The 15,523-nt window shown below is 44.2% G+C and overlaps 1 protein-coding gene across 2 annotated transcripts in view; it reads left to right on the plus strand.

Annotated features, from left to right (window-relative positions):
• CENPC (centromere protein C) overlaps positions 1–15,523 on the plus strand; it is a 1,111,772-nt gene that overhangs the window by 821,292 nt on the left and 274,957 nt on the right. For both annotated transcript variants that reach the window (XM_086961919.1, XM_086961921.1), the window contains one exon: positions 13,902–13,982. In XM_086961919.1, coding sequence (XP_086818045.1) covers positions 13,902–13,982 — 81 coding nt within the window. The remainder of the gene's footprint in view (positions 1–13,901; positions 13,983–15,523) is intronic.

The raw sequence follows: 15,523 nt of genomic DNA on the forward strand, positions 1-15,523 counted from the left end.
TATGCTGTAGGAGAGAAGGATCTGCTTACTATGGTTAACCCCACTTTTTGCTGGTGTTTCACTGTTTCTCGACTTTAGTCTGGCTGGGGCCCTGATATCCAGGACCCCAGCCTAGCTGCTTCCTCTCTAAATTGATTATATGTACATTAGGTACACTCCAGATTGGTTACTGGGCTACCCTTGTATATATATATATACCCTAGTAAATGGTACCTTAGGTACTAAGGGCATAGGTATCCCAGAGGCCTACCAGAGGCTGAAGCATGTATTATGCCACCCCTGGGAAGCCTTCCACAATGGCACCACAGGACTGCTACTGCTGCCTGGGTAAGGTGGTGCATGCACCCCTTACTAAGATATAGGTTACCTATATCTACCTTTAATCACTGACACATATAAACCTATCAGTCACTCCTATGGGAGGCCTTATCAATCCTGAAGGCAGACTGCTTGGTTTTGTGTGAGAGGGTGCCCCCACCCCCAACTGGGGGTAGAATTCCACCCTTTTAGAGGGAGAAGACATGTACACACTGGTATGCCCGTTAATAGTTTAAAAGAACCCTGGCATCACAAAATGGATGCCACAGACATGGGTCTGACCTCCTGCTGCTGGATGAAACTCCGGCAGGGGAGGCCTGGACAATAGGTTTCCTGTCACAGGGAAGTGTAACCACCTCCCAGACAGGCTTTAGTGTATTGGGGCTGGGTGGGGGCACTCAGAGAGCGCTTTTCAGACAGTGCTGGGGGGCACACTTGGTGTCCCTGTGCACACCCCAGTTCAAAGCGGTTGCAGGGGCACTCAGTTCCTATTCTGGCGCGAAATTGGACAACGGGGAAGGCGTGTAACCACCCCTCTTCCCAGACCAACCCCTTTCTTCAGTATAAGTAAGGGACCCCTGGCAACAGGACTTTAGATTATACCTGGACGAAACTCTGAAGCTGAATCCTGGAACTTCAACACACTAATAACGACTAGAGGACTGAAGTTCTCTAGAGCCAGAGCATCACCCGCCCAGTGTAAAGAATTTTACGGCACCTGTCAACCTTGTGCTACTGACTTCCTCTGGCGTACCTTAAGGCCCCCTAGATCTGAGAGGTGCCCCTGCTGGGTTACCACTGGTGCTTCTACCCCCTACACCATTTATACCCTCTGTATCCAACCCTGGATCCAGGCTGACGCATCACTTTGGCTTCTTCCATCCCGGTTCCTTCGTTTTTAGCGATAATCCTGACTGTGCCATATGACAACGTGCCAGTGATCTTTCCCAACTCTGAACTGGCGCCACCCCTGGGTAATTCGATGTAGATGTCAGCACAGTCTAGGTCCTACCTACCCCTCGTTTTATCACCCCTATATAAACCCTTCCTTCCTGAAGGGGGGCATAAGGCGGTAGGGTTTGTTCTCTCAAGGAGGACCCTGAGCCAAATGAGAAATGATATGAGGAGCTGGGTGATTCCAGTTGTCTGGACACTTCACCAGATTCTGTCATGCTTCCTTCTCTGGGCCCTTTCTCTAAGGAATTATCCAAAGAACAATGGTTCCTGTGGCATACGAATTTATAGAATATACAATATTTAACAGCTTAAATAAGCAATATTCACTTGTAGCAGAGAAGGGTTTGGCAGAAAAAGAAACACACATATGCAAAATTTATAAGAAAGACTTCTTATATTTCAACTCATGAAAAGTGTCCATATTTACAACAGCAACACATATACAAAAGGTTGTATGTACAGTGTAAAGTGCAGTGCGTCCCAAGTGATTTTGTGAACAAAAACAAAACAAACACCAATAATAAATGGTCTATACAGTTTTGCGTTATGGGTATTTACACAGGGAAATGACCAAGCAATATGATACAATAATTGCTAGCAGTGACTATATGAAATCACAAATCACTGTGCTAAATAGGTTCCTTCCCTATAGCGTCGACGGCGTTTCGACCTGCTTGATGGAGGTCTCGTCAGGACTAAGCAGTGAGGGACATCTAGGGAAAAGGTGAGAGTGATTGTTAATATGTGTGGTTGCTGTACTCTACAGTATTGTGTGGACTTAAAAATGGGGATTATAATACCTCGTAGTGTCTCGACTTAACGCAACCCATGCGTGATAAAATAAAATAAATCGGACTTACAGTGTACCCAGCCGGGCACTGTTGAGAAAAAAGATAGAACATATGTTAAGACTCACGAACGCTGTGGGGCAACGTTACCATTGGGCCAGTCATGGTATAGTAAAGCCACTTACCACTGTGGTTGCTTGTGGTAATTGAGTCTGGTGGCACTCAGGTTGCAGTTGGAGAAGCAGGGTAATACCTATTGAAAAAGGGCCATGTGGTAAGAATGTTGTATAATCACGGGAGAGGGTGGTGTGGAATGGGGTGTCTCAGAGCTTACCTGCTCTCCGGACGCGGAATCGCTTGATCGCACTTTCCCGGTCGGCTGTATGGTAAACAGTGGAGTTCCGGGTTTAGTGCGTCAGCGCGTCTATAACGTGACATGTGCGCGCGCATCTAGGAGGGCGGGAGTAGTGCTAGCGCGTCATTGTTGTAAACTAGCGCTTTTGCATGGGAGGCGGGTGCGCAAGATCGTGTGCTGTGTACCAATGCCCAAGGCAGCTCGCCACGCACTGGTAATGCAGTGTGCCTTTGTATGGGTATTAAGATGTTGTATCGTAATTGCACAAATTATGTCAACCTAGCAATCATAGATTAACACTCCATTTATCTTCTCTGTATACAAGTTTAAACCAGTACTTATCGCTTTTTAGTAAAATTAAGCTGCACATAACAGTTATAATAGTAATATTTGCTACCACATTTACAAGCTATTTTAAGCATGATTACGTCAGCGCACTATGTAAAGTTCACAATTATACCAATCATATTGATGTACTTGTCACAGAACAATGATTCTCCCATGCATACAGTAAACCACCCTACAATACATAGTTCTACCTCATGTTGGTACAGGGAAGGTTAGCTAGAAAGTTTGTCACAGTTAGTTTGTCAAACTGGAGACAAATCCTCTCCATTCATCAGCAGAATTAAGCCCCTTGTTGATGGAATTGACTCTGTCAATCCAATGACATTCACGGCGTTGTAATATTTGTGAAATGTCACCACCTCTCTCAGGTACAGTAGCAATGTCTATGACTTGCCATTTCAACTGGTCTGCAGAGTGATTTTTTTCTTGAAAGTGGCATACCAATGGAGCTGTCAGAACTGCCTTTCGTATGCGACTGCGATGCTGTCCTATTCTCGCCTTAACCGATTGTTGCGTCTGTCCAATGTAGGGCAGACCGCAGGGGCACCAAATGCAGTATACAACATTGCGTGTATTACAATTGGAAAAAAACTTGAGTGTATGTTCAAAGTTTCCAAATTTGAAGATGTTTGTCTTTTCTGTCAATGGACAGATCACACAATTTCCACAGGGATGGTGGCCTAGAATTGGTGGAAGATTCCAAAGTGTTTCTAATGTGCTCCCTGTCTTAGTGGTCTTTTCATTGGAAGATCTGACTAGGTGATCTTTCAAATTTTTTCCTCTTTTGTACGCAAACAAGGGCACCTCAATTGAGGGATCAATGCTTTGTATAATATCCCAATTTTTCGTAATACTCTTCCGGATTTTGTTGGTATGAGTTCCGAAAGTAGTTACGCATACTATTTTCTCCATTTTGGCTTTTGGTCTGGTGATCAAAAGTTCTTCTCGGGGGCAATACCAGGCACGTTTGAGCGATTGTTTGACTATTTTGTTGGGGTAACCTCTTGTGAGTAATTTATTTTTCAATATTTCTGCTTCCTTCAGATAATCCTCTCTACGGGCACAATTGCGACGTATCCTCAGGAATTGTCCAAAGGGCAATCCATCTCTCGATGCCCTGGGGTGTTGACTTTTATAAGACAATAAAGTATTCTTTTCAGTAGGTTTTCTATGGAGGGATGTGTATAGTTTGTTCTCATCATGTTGGATGTTTAAATCCAGAAATGGGATGGTATCTTTCTGTTTGGTAGATGTGAAGGTCAAATGTGTTTGAATGGTGTTCAGATATAAAACAAAACTCTCAAACTCCTCTTCATTCCCTCTCCAAATGAAAAAAATGTCGTCTATATATCTATACCAGCAATTAATGCTGGCATAGAAAGGATTCTTCTCACACAGTACAAGATCATTTTCTACTTTGTTCATATAAATATTTGCCAAATTTGGAGCAAAAACTGCTCCCATGCTCGTGCCCCCACATTGCTCGTAATATTGTCCATTTGAGACAAAATAGTTCCTCTGAAGTGCTACTTCCAATAAGGAAATTATAAAGGAAGTGGGAACATCAAATGGTCGTTGTCGAGAGTCAAGTAGTTCTTGTATGCATTCAATGCTTTCTTTTTGAGGGATGTTTGTGTAGAGTGCTGAGATATCTAGAGTTGCTAGCCAATCAGTGTCTCTATTGTACGCTCGGTCTTCTATTAAATTTATCATGTGCATTGTGTCACGAACATAGCTTGCTTGTAGGGGCACGTAGTCTCTTATAAAAAAATCAATATACTTGCCAATAGGCTCTAAAATCGAGCCACATCCTGATAGGATCGGTCTCCCAGGTGGTTGTGTTGTACTCTTATGTACTTTAGGGAGAGTATAGAGGACAGGGGTTCTAGGATTAGTGGAATTTAAAAATTCAAATTCTTTTTTGGTCAGAAACCCCTGATCCAATCCTTCCTTAGTAATAGACACAATCTTTTCACGAATTTCATTTAGAGGGTTATGGTGGAGTTTTTTGTAATGCCGTTCTTCAGAGATTTGTTTATTCACTTCAGCCTCGTAATCAGTCCTTTCTTGTATTACTATTCCTCCCCCCTTGTCGGCTGGTTTGAATATTATAGAGGTATCCTTTTTCAAATTCTCAAGTGCTTGACGTTCTAGCCAAGAAATATTGTAAGGTGTAAATTGTTTACTATTTTTTAGTTTATCTACCCCTTCTAGAATCAATTTCTCAAAAGTAAGCAACTCAGGTGGCATCATACTATTTGTTGGATAAAAAGTGGATGGCAATTTTAACCCAGTAGTAGATTGGTAGCTGCTAATTTCGCGATCTTTAAAGAAAATTTTCAGACGGATTTTCCTGAAAAACTGGAACAACTCAGATTTCAGGTTGAAATAGTTACTCCTCTCTGTAATGACAAATGAAAGACCTTTACTTAGCAAAGAGATTTCTGTGGATGATAGTGTATGCTTTGACAGATTAAATATGGGTATCGTGTCCATATTGTCTGTCAAATTAGGTCTGGGGTCTAGTAAGGTTGGGGGCCCCATTGATAATGCTTGTTTCTTGTTTGACGTTCCCCTGGATATTGGTTCCAGACTCTTGTTTTCTTTGTCTTCCCTCCTCTGTCTAAAAAAGGTTGACCTTGATGATTGAAATTGCTTGGGCCTGGCTGACAGTCAGAGTCACTGGAACCACCTGATGATTCAGAGAATGTTACAGATTGGTTCTTTCTGAATCGACCCCAAGTATTTTGTCTATTTTGGACTGGGAAGGTTGAGAAATAATCTTCCTTTAAATACGGAAAGGCTCTCTCTTTGCTGTAAAATTTAATGTCCTTTGTTACTTTATCTGCTTTCTTTTTTAATTCAAAAGAATTAAACTCATCTATAGTTTTATTCAATTTGTCAAGGAGTACTTTGGCTTCGGCAACCCCGTCGTCGCCTAGCAATTCTTTTTCTAATTCTTCTATTTCTTTAAGTTCAGCTTTTGAGTGTTCCAAGGCAGTTTCGACACCAAGGACCATCCAGTGTCGAGAACACGTCACTGAAATGCCACAAAAGCCGCTTTTAAATTTGGGGTCGTCTCTAAAAATGCCTGGTACGTTTCGTATCTGAAGACCCTGGGGAATTATACCTGCACGTAGATAATCAGTGAGCATACGAGCATGCAGTTCTGTACGCACGTGTTTCTTTTTAGCTTTCTCCAATTTCTCAATCAGTGCCTGTCTCGGACTGGTAGTATTCACAGGTAAATTAGAGAACAAGGACGGTCCACTCGTTAGTTTCGTAATATATTCCTCTGTATATAGGGGTGCGTCTTTCTCTGCCATGCCCAACTCTGTACAAACAGCCCTATAAATGTATAGGGCAGGGGAAAAATCCAACACGTGGATAAACCCTTGCGGTGAGGCCACCGCACGAAAATGCGAAAAGGGGAAACAAGGGAACCCTACTCACAGCGGAACCAGGGCAAAGTGTATATCCAAAGAACAATGGTTCTTGCAACCTGAGTGCCACCAGACTCAATTACCACAAGCAACCACAGTGGTAAGTGGCTTTACTATACCATGACTGGCCCAATGGTAACGTTGCCCCACAGCGTTCGTGAGTCTTAACATATGTTCTATCTTTTTTCTCAACAGTGCCCGGCTGGGTACACTGTAAGTCCGATTTATTTTATTTTATCACGCATGGGTTGCGTTAAGTCGAGACACTACGAGGTATTATAATCCCCATTTTTAAGTCCACACAATACTGTAGAGTACAGCAACCACACATATTAACAATCACTCTCACCTTTTCCCTAGATGTCCCTCACTGCTTAGTCCTGACGAGACCTCCATCAAGCAGGTCGAAACGCCGTCGACGCTATAGGGAAGGAACCTATTTAGCACAGTGATTTGTGATTTCATATAGTCACTGCTAGCAATTATTGTATCATATTGCTTGGTCATTTCCCTGTGTAAATACCCATAACGCAAAACTGTATAGACCATTTATTATTGGTGTTTGTTTTGTTTTTGTTCACAAAATCACTTGGGACGCACTGCACTTTACACTGTACATACAACCTTTTGTATATGTGTTGCTGTTGTAAATATGGACACTTTTCATGAGTTGAAATATAAGAAGTCTTTCTTATAAATTTTGCATATGTGTGTTTCTTTTTCTGCCAAACCCTTCTCTGCTACAAGTGAATATTGCTTATTTAAGCTGTTAAATATTGTATATTCTATAAATTCGTATGCCACAGGAACCATTGTTCTTTGGATATACACTTTGCCCTGGTTCCGCTGTGAGTAGGGTTCCCTTGTTTCCCCTTTTCGCTTTCTCTAAGGAAGGCATATCCTTGGCCACTGTGTTGCGCAGGATGCCAGAGGTCCTTAACCTTCAGCTACAAGCTGTCTAGGTCAAGACCAGTGTCTTGACGGAGGTGTTTCACGCAGGAGCTGGTTGGACTAAACCACTGCTCCCTTTCAGTGAAGCCCTCACCAACAGTCTCCTGAGGACATAGGGACATAGGTCAAACCTTCCCCAGGGACTCATGTGCATCGTATGACTACCTACGCCACCTCCCTACCCAGGAGACCCCCCTTTCTCTCCCACACATCCTTCACCTGAGAGCCTGGCTGTAAAGACCTCAACTGCCAAGTTCATCCCAAATGCATTTCCCAGTATGAGGGCAGGTCATTTGGGTTCCTGTGTGCCCAGGCATGGAACAAACTACCTGCTACACTGAGAGTCATCTCAGAACGTTCGATTTTCAAGAAACATCTTAAAACTTGGCTTTTTTAAATTTAGTTGCATATTAAGTATCCTGCCACATGCTCTGTCTGCGCCAGGACACTCTTTGAGTAGCAGTGTACTACATTAAACATCCATCATTGATTCATTCATTCTTGGACACCTTGGGGATGCATATATTCTCTTCAACCAATCTACCCATGCGGTCTGTGAACACCACATACGTCTTTGGCCAATATTCCCATGCGTTGTTGGATATGATTACGCAGTTGCCTCTCCGAGGAGGAATGAGCTATCCTCAATTGGTCGGGATGCAGCTAACTTTGCCATCCAGTGTGGGCTGGCTACCACATACTCCCTGGGCAGATTCCTGGCCTTTACGGTGGCTCTGCGCTACCATGTCTTGTTACGGTCTACTGGGTTCCCTGAGGATGTCCAGTCGTCCTTGAAATTACATGCCGTTTGTTGGGTCTCGCCTATTTGATGACAAAGCTGACATGGCGCTCAATCACGTTTGAAAGAGTCCCATCAGCACTAGGTCTTTTCTGGCTTTTCCTAACTGCCCAGTCCCATCAACAGTACCTTTGCCCCTACTGCGGCCATAGTCGAGACACATATGGGCATCTGCAATACTAGACATACTCGACAACCTTGCAGCCTGCCCAGTCCTTTCGTTAACTGAGTCGCGGATCCTAAATAGGACCTTGAAGTCAGACCCAGAGTGCTGTCATGTGATCCAACAATATGGGTGCTGCAGTCTCTCTATGCTTTTATTGCACCCTCCATCCAACACAGCCATTCCATTGACGGCACAGCAGGACCAGGCACCACCTGCCCCTGTGGTCTTCTATTACTTCAGCAAAGGAGTGCTTAAAATTGTGCTGAAGGGGTACGCCAACACATTGGCTGGAACTCGCTACCCCCAGCACTTCGTGCCCAAAAATCTAAAACGAGCTTCAGAAAAGACCTAAAAACCTGGCTCTTTGTCTAGATCAATCTGCTCCTCTGCCTCCTTTTCTTCTGGATCTGTTAGCGCCAAGAAGCCGCGGCATTCGTGCGCTCTACAAATATTTCAGTCAGTCAGTCAAACACCTCTGCAAACATGCCAAGAATAGCTGACTGCAACTGCAACAAATGGTGGACAGAATGCTGAATGATTTAAACATTCTCCCCCAGTCAAGAGATCTGGGTTAAATCTATTGTTCTTTTGCCCACTACACCACCCCAGGTTGGACCCAGCCAAATGCAAATCAGTCTTACCCTGTACCTCATGGGAACAGTCAAGACCGAACTGCCAAGCGAGGTCCTCCATGGACTGTAAACAAGCATCCTGGGCCCGGTTTCGTGGTATGTTACCCATCATCAGCCAGGCTAGCTTGAATCCAGTGGCACATTGAGCAAGGGACCCACCTTTTGGCATACCCATCCCACTTAGGGCGAAAAGTGTAACTGCAACAAATGATGGACGGAATGCTGAATGATTCAAACATTCTTCCCCAGTCAAGTGATCTGGGTTAAATCCATCGTTCTTTTGCCCACTACACCACCCGAATTTGGACCCAGCCATATGAAAATCAGTCTTAACCCTGCGCCTCATGGGTACAGTCCAGACCGAACTGCCAAGCCAGGTCCTCCCTGGACAGGAAACAAGCATCCTAGGACTGGTTACGGGCTTCATCATTTGTTGCAGCTACACTTTTCGCCCTAAGTGGGGTGGGTATGCCTAGACGTGGGTCCCTTGTGCACTTTAAACCTACAGGCATTACCTGTGGCTCACAGTGGGCCACAAGCACTTTGAGTTTGCTGTTCTCCCCTTTGGCCTCTCCAGCGCCCCTCGGGTGTTCACAAAAGTGATGGCGTGGTTGCAGCTCATCATCGGAGGTCAGTGGTTCCAGAATTCCCTTACCTAGACTGCTAAAGGCAAGCTCACCCAAGGCAGGCGCGCCCACCTCAAGACTATGCCATACCTTTTGCTGGGGTTCTCTCTCAATATCCCTAAGTTGCACCTGACTCCTTCATCAGAGCCAGTCAAGACACGTAGCAGTTATGTGCCTATCCTCTGTAGTGGTGAATCCAGGATAATTTGAGCTATGATCTGCATGTTTCAGCCTCATTCCAGGCTTTCAGTGGAACTGACTGAGACTACAGGATCTGATGATCTCCTGCATCCTGCTGGTGAAGTACACCAGAAGGCATATGTGGCTCTACTGTGGTATATGAAGTCCCAGTGGGCACATCAAACAGAGGACTCTCGCAGTCTTAGTCCAGATTTGGAAGGAGACTGCACTACATCTGCATGGTGGCTGATGGACCGCAATTGTGTCCTCACAGACCCCTCTCTTACTCACCTAGAGCGGACAGTGGTGACCAATGAGTCACTTTTGTTTTGGGGAGGCCACCTGGGAGAAGTGGTGTTCAGGGACTCTTCTCTCCAGCGGAATCTCAGCTCCACATCAGTCTTCTGGACCTGAGATTTATCTGCTTAGTGTTGAAAGCATTCTTGCCCTCCACCTTGGGAAGGCAGGTGGAGGTGCTTACAGACAATACCACTGCAGTGTGGTACTGCAACAACTAAGGCGGAGTGGGGTTGGTGACCCTGTGCCAGGAAGTGCTGGAGTTCTGGAAATGGCTGGACCTTCAAGATATTTTCCTGGTGGTAAACTTCCTGGTGGGATCTTTGAACACCAAAGCAGACAAACTCTGCATCAATGCCTTGCGGATACCGAATGGCAGCTACAACTGGGGGTGGCATGGAATCTCTTTCAAGAATGGTGAGAACCTTGGCTCAATGTGATTGCCACAGCCAAGAACATGCAATGTCAGCACTTCTGTGTGTTGGAGTTTTCAAAGCTGCTCTCGCTCAGAGATTAATTGGATTGGATTGGATTTGGTTTTTGTATAGCGCGATAGCTACCCTCAGGCGTCCTAGCGCTTAATGAAATACAGGTGCGTGAGGCCGGGTCGAATTATCTGCTGAAGAGAAAGGTTTTTAGTTTTTTCCGGAAATGCAGAATGTTGGGTTCTGAACGGATAGAGATTGGGAGGGAGTTCCAGAGCTGTGCCGTGTTTACTGAAAACATTCTACCTCCACTCCTTTCTCTTTTGAACCTGGGATTGAAGACTTGAAAGGTATTGGCCGACCTAAGCTGTCTGTTGGGATGGTAGGGGGTGATCAAGGTGTGATTCAGGATTGCTCCTTTCCTCCAGTAGGCACGGTGGGCAATACACATGCTTTTAAAATTGATTCTTTCCCTCACTGGCAGCCAGTGAAGGACTTTTAGTTCAGATTTCACAGATCGGCGGCGGGGAATGTGCAGGAGAGTACGAGCAGCGCAATTTTGGATCACCTGGAGTTTTTTCAGGGTTGATTCGGGGGCTCCTAGATAGAGAGCATTCCCGAAGTCCAGCCGTGAGAGGATTAGGCCCTGGACCATGATCTGTCTGGCCTTGAAAGGGAGGAGCGGCAGGATTTTTCGGATGAGTCTTATAATGCCCATGCAGGTGGCAGATAATTTGGTTGCCTGGTAGCTGAAAGTCAGTGTATTGTCTAATCAAATTCCTAGGCTCTTGATGGTGTTCTTGGCTGGGGGTGCCGAGCCAAGTGCTGGTGGCCACAAGGAGTCAATGGATTTCTGTGGGGAATTACCCAGCACCATTAGCTCTGTTTTGTCTCCGTTCAGCTTCAGGTAGGACTGGCTCATCCAGGTACATACTGCTTCCTTACAACGTCTTAAATCACTTGGGTGAGAGGAGGGATGATTCAGGGTTACCACCAGTTGCGTGTCATCCGCGTAGGACATGACTTGAACTCCGAAAGGGCGAACTATTTCAGCGAGGGGGCGCATGTATATGTTAAACAGTGTGGGGCTTAGGGACGAACCCTGAGGGACCCCACAACTGACTGGTTTATGGGCGAGGTGATATTGCCCTCTCAGACTCGGAATGAGCGCTCTGATAGGAATGATTGTAACCAGGCCACTGCTTTAGAGGTTATTCCTAGCTCTGAGATTCTGTGTAGCAAGATATCATGATTCACTGCGTCGAAGGCGGCGCTGTGGTCCAATAAGATGATGGCCGCAGTGCCGCCCTGATCCACAATCGTTCTAGCTCCTTCCATTACAGCTAGTAGCGCGGTTTCTGTTCCGTGCATGGGGCGGAACCCAGTCTGTGATGTGTCCAGTAAGTTATTTACTTCCAGGAATTCTGTGAGAGATTGATTTACGTGTTTTTCCGCAATTTTGATTATCCATGGCAACAGGGAGATCGGGCGGTAGTTCCCTGGGTTCTTCTGATCTAGGTTGGCTTTTCCTGCTTCAAGTTGAATTCAGGACTCCCGTACACCTTTCCGTCAATTCTACTCCTGCCCTAAACTCATTCTAGTGGCTTTAAATTGGGCACAGAGAGTTAGGTACTCTAAATTCATGAGCATCAGTCCTCCGATCAGGCTGTCCCTTCGTGAGGATCGCCTGACGCAGCAACAGGCAAGTGCCAGCATCCGAACATACACGCACTCCACCTTCACTCATGGAAGTTGAGCAGTGATTGTTGAGAGTTTTATGATCTTCTTCCCTAGGTCTTCGATGTCATCTTGTTAGCTAGGTGTAGCTCCATTAAAACTGTACACTCCTGCCTTTGGAATAAGTTTGTGGCCTGGTGTTCCTGATGACATGTGGAGTCCTGTTTGAACCCATGTCGTAGGTGTTGCTGTTTGTTCTCTATTTAGCAGACAAGGCCTTGCCCTGGGCACTGTTAAAGGTTACTTGTTGACCATTTTGGCTTTGCTGGATCAACCCTTCCTGTTCACGTCACCAGTGGTGACTCGTTTTCTGGAAGGTTTGCAACATGTATTCCCTCCTGCACCTTTTGTAATGCCCCAATTGGACCTCTATCTAGTTCTCATGTGTTCTCCCTTCGTGCGTCTACACTCCTGTTCTCTGTGGCACTTTACTATGAAAACGGTCTTTCTAGGGGCCATTACATTGGCCGGGAGTGTCTGCGGACTTCAAGCTCTGTCGATTCACCCTTCATATGCAAGTTTTTTCTCCCGACAAATGGTCTTTTGGACGTGTGCCTCATTCCTTCTGAACTTTGCCATCCCGTTCCGTGTGTGTCAGAGTATCACTCTCCACATATTTCGCTCCACCTCATCCTTTCAAGGAGAAGGAGAGACTATGTCGCTTGGACCCAAAGGGATCTCTCTCATTCTACATTGATCACACTAAGGACAATTTGGAGGATGGCCAGTTCTTCAGTGGATTTACTGGAGCGAAAAAGCACAAGGCTTTGCAGAAGCAGACCATCTCTGCATTTGAATCTGCTATGCATCAGCTAAGAAGCAACCTCCTGAAGGCTTGCGGGTCTATTCCCATCAGGGCCAGGGCCACTTTCATTGTAGTGGCATGTGGGGTACCTGTCCTGGACATCCGCCAAGCTACACCTTGTGTGTCCCTCAACACGTTACGAAGCACTACTGCTTGGACATTCAGGTCCATTGTGCTGGGCATTTTGCCTGTTTATTCCTCCAAGAATTTTTTGTTAAAGGCAAGTTTTAGACCCTCATCCTACGCGGCATTGTTTGGGTATTTATTCTAAGGAGAGGAATCTGCCATTAAAAGTCTTTAATCAGAATAGTAAGTTACTTACCTTCTGTAACGCTTTTACTGGTACCTACTCTAACCGCAGATTCCTCACCACCCCTTCCCGTTCGGCGAACTGGGCTCTTCACCTAAAAGGTTCCAATCGACACTGCAGGCTGGTCAAGCATTGGTTGTTATGTGGCTCTGTATTTTGGTGCGGAAATAGACACGAAAGAAACAGATGTAATCGCTCCTGGAATTGTGCTTATATGGGCACTGCGACCTTACTTCCGCCACGGCCAACACGGAACTGATAGACGCTACCTATCAAAGCACAGAGTTAGTGCTCAAAATGTTCTGGTCCCAGTCTGACGCCTAGAGAATATTCTAAAGTAAGGAATCTGCTGTTAGAAGAAGTCTCCTCCAGAAAAAGCATTACCAACATTTTTTAACTTGTTCTATATATGGCACTCCTTTTAAAAAAGTAGGCTTCTTTTCGTGACTTTGTATTAATTTTTTAAACAAAATACTTTTAAAAAAAGTATACCATTAAAGGGGCCAATCTGGATGGTTTAGGCTGATCTAAATCTTTATTTTTCGCAAAAAATGACTTTATTTCAAAACTGAGATTTCAAGTAAGAAACCCTTTTATATCTCTTAAGCATTCTTACGTAGCAGGTAAGAGACATGTTTTTAGACACTAAATCTTATTCTCCAGTCATTGTGATCAATTTGAGTTCTTTTATGATTTGACTTCTGCACACAGCAGTATAAATGTTGATCTTGGATGTTAAGGTTTGTTGCTATTGTGTCTTGTAGATTTAAACTCTTCGGATTCAGACGCAGACTCAAATTGCACTTATGTGATCCAGCCAGCAGCAGAGAAAGAACAAAAAATTGGTGAGGTTAATCTAATTTGCATAATATTAAAATGTGCTGTGAACCAAATGAGTGCAATTAGTGTACGTGCCTCATCTTACATTTTTAACTTCCTTCATTTTCAACCTTATACTTCTTACCCCCTCAAACAATCCCTTATTATTTTTTCTTCTGCCGATTGCTCCACAGGCGTGAAAAAGACTAGATGGATCGGCTAAAACAAACAAATCCATCAAATAGATAGCAAGAAAATCAGTGGCACAACAAAAAGCCCATGGAATGCAAAGGGTAGAGTTTCTTTCCAGGTCAGCTATCTACAGGTTCTCTGTGACTCGATGTGTCCTATCTGGCAAGCTTAGTCTTAAAGGAAAAGAAAAAAATGGTAATTTACAGGGAGGAAAAATTAAGTTTTGGTTACAAGGCTTCCAATCTGTGAAGGCTTTCTAGTCTAGTCGGGAAACTGATCCTCCCAGGAGAAATGGCTGAAATCAGCCTCTGTAATTCAGCAGGCCAATCATAGCAAGGCTTAAGTAAATGAGGTACGATCTATGCAACATTTTAATCTGTTTGTTGCTGAGTCTCTGAAAAGATTCCTCCCTTTTTCTTCTCCATATGTGTTGGAACTGTGTAATACCATTTACAGTGTGTGTGGGACAAATCCACCAATGGATGGCATGTGTTAACCTAATGGAGATCTGAAATTTTCTAATGGACACTAATGGACAGAATTGAATAGAACTCCCTGGCATGAATATGTTGAGCATTTTTAATGTTTATTTTCCAAAATTCATGTAGCATGCTCAGTTTCATAGGTCTTTTATGAATGCTTCGCACAAAGATGCTTTTATAAAAATCGATTTACTCTCATTTTAATCCAAATATTTAAAGGTTGCACGTGGCCCTCCCAGGTAATAATAACCCAGAAAAATATTGCAACACTTGTTCATGTGGTTTTAGTCCCAGTTTTCCTTCATATACTTTTTTTCTTAGTCAACTGTGACTTTTGCTAGATGATCACTATTTGTAGACATTTCTTAGTCTGCAGTACTTATGTCCGCAAACTAATGGTGACAGATGTTTGAATCTCAGGTGTTCTCTTTCTTCAACGAGTTGTCTTTTTGCTGCGTGTCTTTCCCAAACAGCAGCATGTAATCTAAGCAGATATTCCTTTAAGTGACCATCAACTTTGGGTTTTTCCTATCATATTTTAAATGTTCCCTTTTTAATGGGGTAATAGTTTTATTTTATTTTCTATTTGTATTATTTTCTATTTGTGCGCTTATTCACTGTGCTTTCTGTCATTTTTGTTCTAATATCCCATGGTGGTATATCTGAGTGTATGCTCATCCTCAAAGTATGGTTTTAAAATGCATTAATAAAAGCCAATATCTTTGCCTTTTCTATAGTAAAACATGTTGTGTTGCAACAGTGCACTGGGAAAGGGACACGCCTCTTACTTGGGGAGGAGGGAACATTGAAATGTACACCACATCCATGTTTTCTTCTGCCTCCACGTCTCAAGTTGCAAGCAGCTTTAAAAAGTGTTCTCACTTAAGATTATA

Source organism: Lissotriton vulgaris, chromosome 3_1, assembly GCF_964263255.1.
Source record: "Lissotriton vulgaris chromosome 3_1, aLisVul1.2, whole genome shotgun sequence".
Classification (NCBI taxonomy): Eukaryota; Metazoa; Chordata; class Amphibia; order Caudata; family Salamandridae; genus Lissotriton; species Lissotriton vulgaris.